The 375-nt window shown below is 47.7% G+C and overlaps 1 protein-coding gene across 1 annotated transcript in view; it reads left to right on the forward strand.

Moving 5' to 3' along the window:
* LOC106512641 (probable serine/threonine-protein kinase fhkB) overlaps positions 1 to 368 on the forward strand; it is a gene marked incomplete at both ends in the record, with an annotated part of 1642 nt that extends 1274 nt beyond the window's left edge. Inside the window, one exon of the mRNA XM_014001217.1 lies at positions 7 to 368. Coding sequence (XP_013856671.1) covers positions 7 to 368 — 362 coding nt within the window. The remainder of the gene's footprint in view (positions 1 to 6) is intronic.
* Between the last annotated feature and the right edge of the window lie 7 nt (positions 369 to 375).

Genomic DNA, 375 nt, shown 5'->3' on the forward strand with positions numbered 1-375 from the left:
TCCCAGGCACATAAGAGTCAGTCCCAGGTACCAAAGAGTCAGTCCCAGATACCAAAGAGTCAGTCCCCGTTACATAAGAGTCAGTCCCAGGTACATAAGAGTCAGTCCCATATACCAAAGAGTCAGTCCCCGTTACATAAGAGTCAGTCCCAGGTACCAAAGAGTCAGTCCCAAGTACCAAAGAGTCAGTCCCAGGTACATAAGAGTCAGCCCCAGTTACATAAGAATCAGTCCCAGATACCAAAGAGTCAGTCCCAGGTACATAAGAGTCAGTCCCAGGTACCAAAGAGTCAGTCCCAGGTACATAAGAGTCAGCCCCAGTTACATAAGAATCAGTCCCAGATACCAAAGAGTCAGTCCCAGGTACATAAGAGT

This window comes from Austrofundulus limnaeus, unplaced genomic scaffold (assembly GCF_001266775.1).
Source record: "Austrofundulus limnaeus strain Quisiro unplaced genomic scaffold, Austrofundulus_limnaeus-1.0 Scaffold9517, whole genome shotgun sequence".
NCBI lineage: Eukaryota > Metazoa > Chordata > Actinopteri > Cyprinodontiformes > Rivulidae > Austrofundulus > Austrofundulus limnaeus.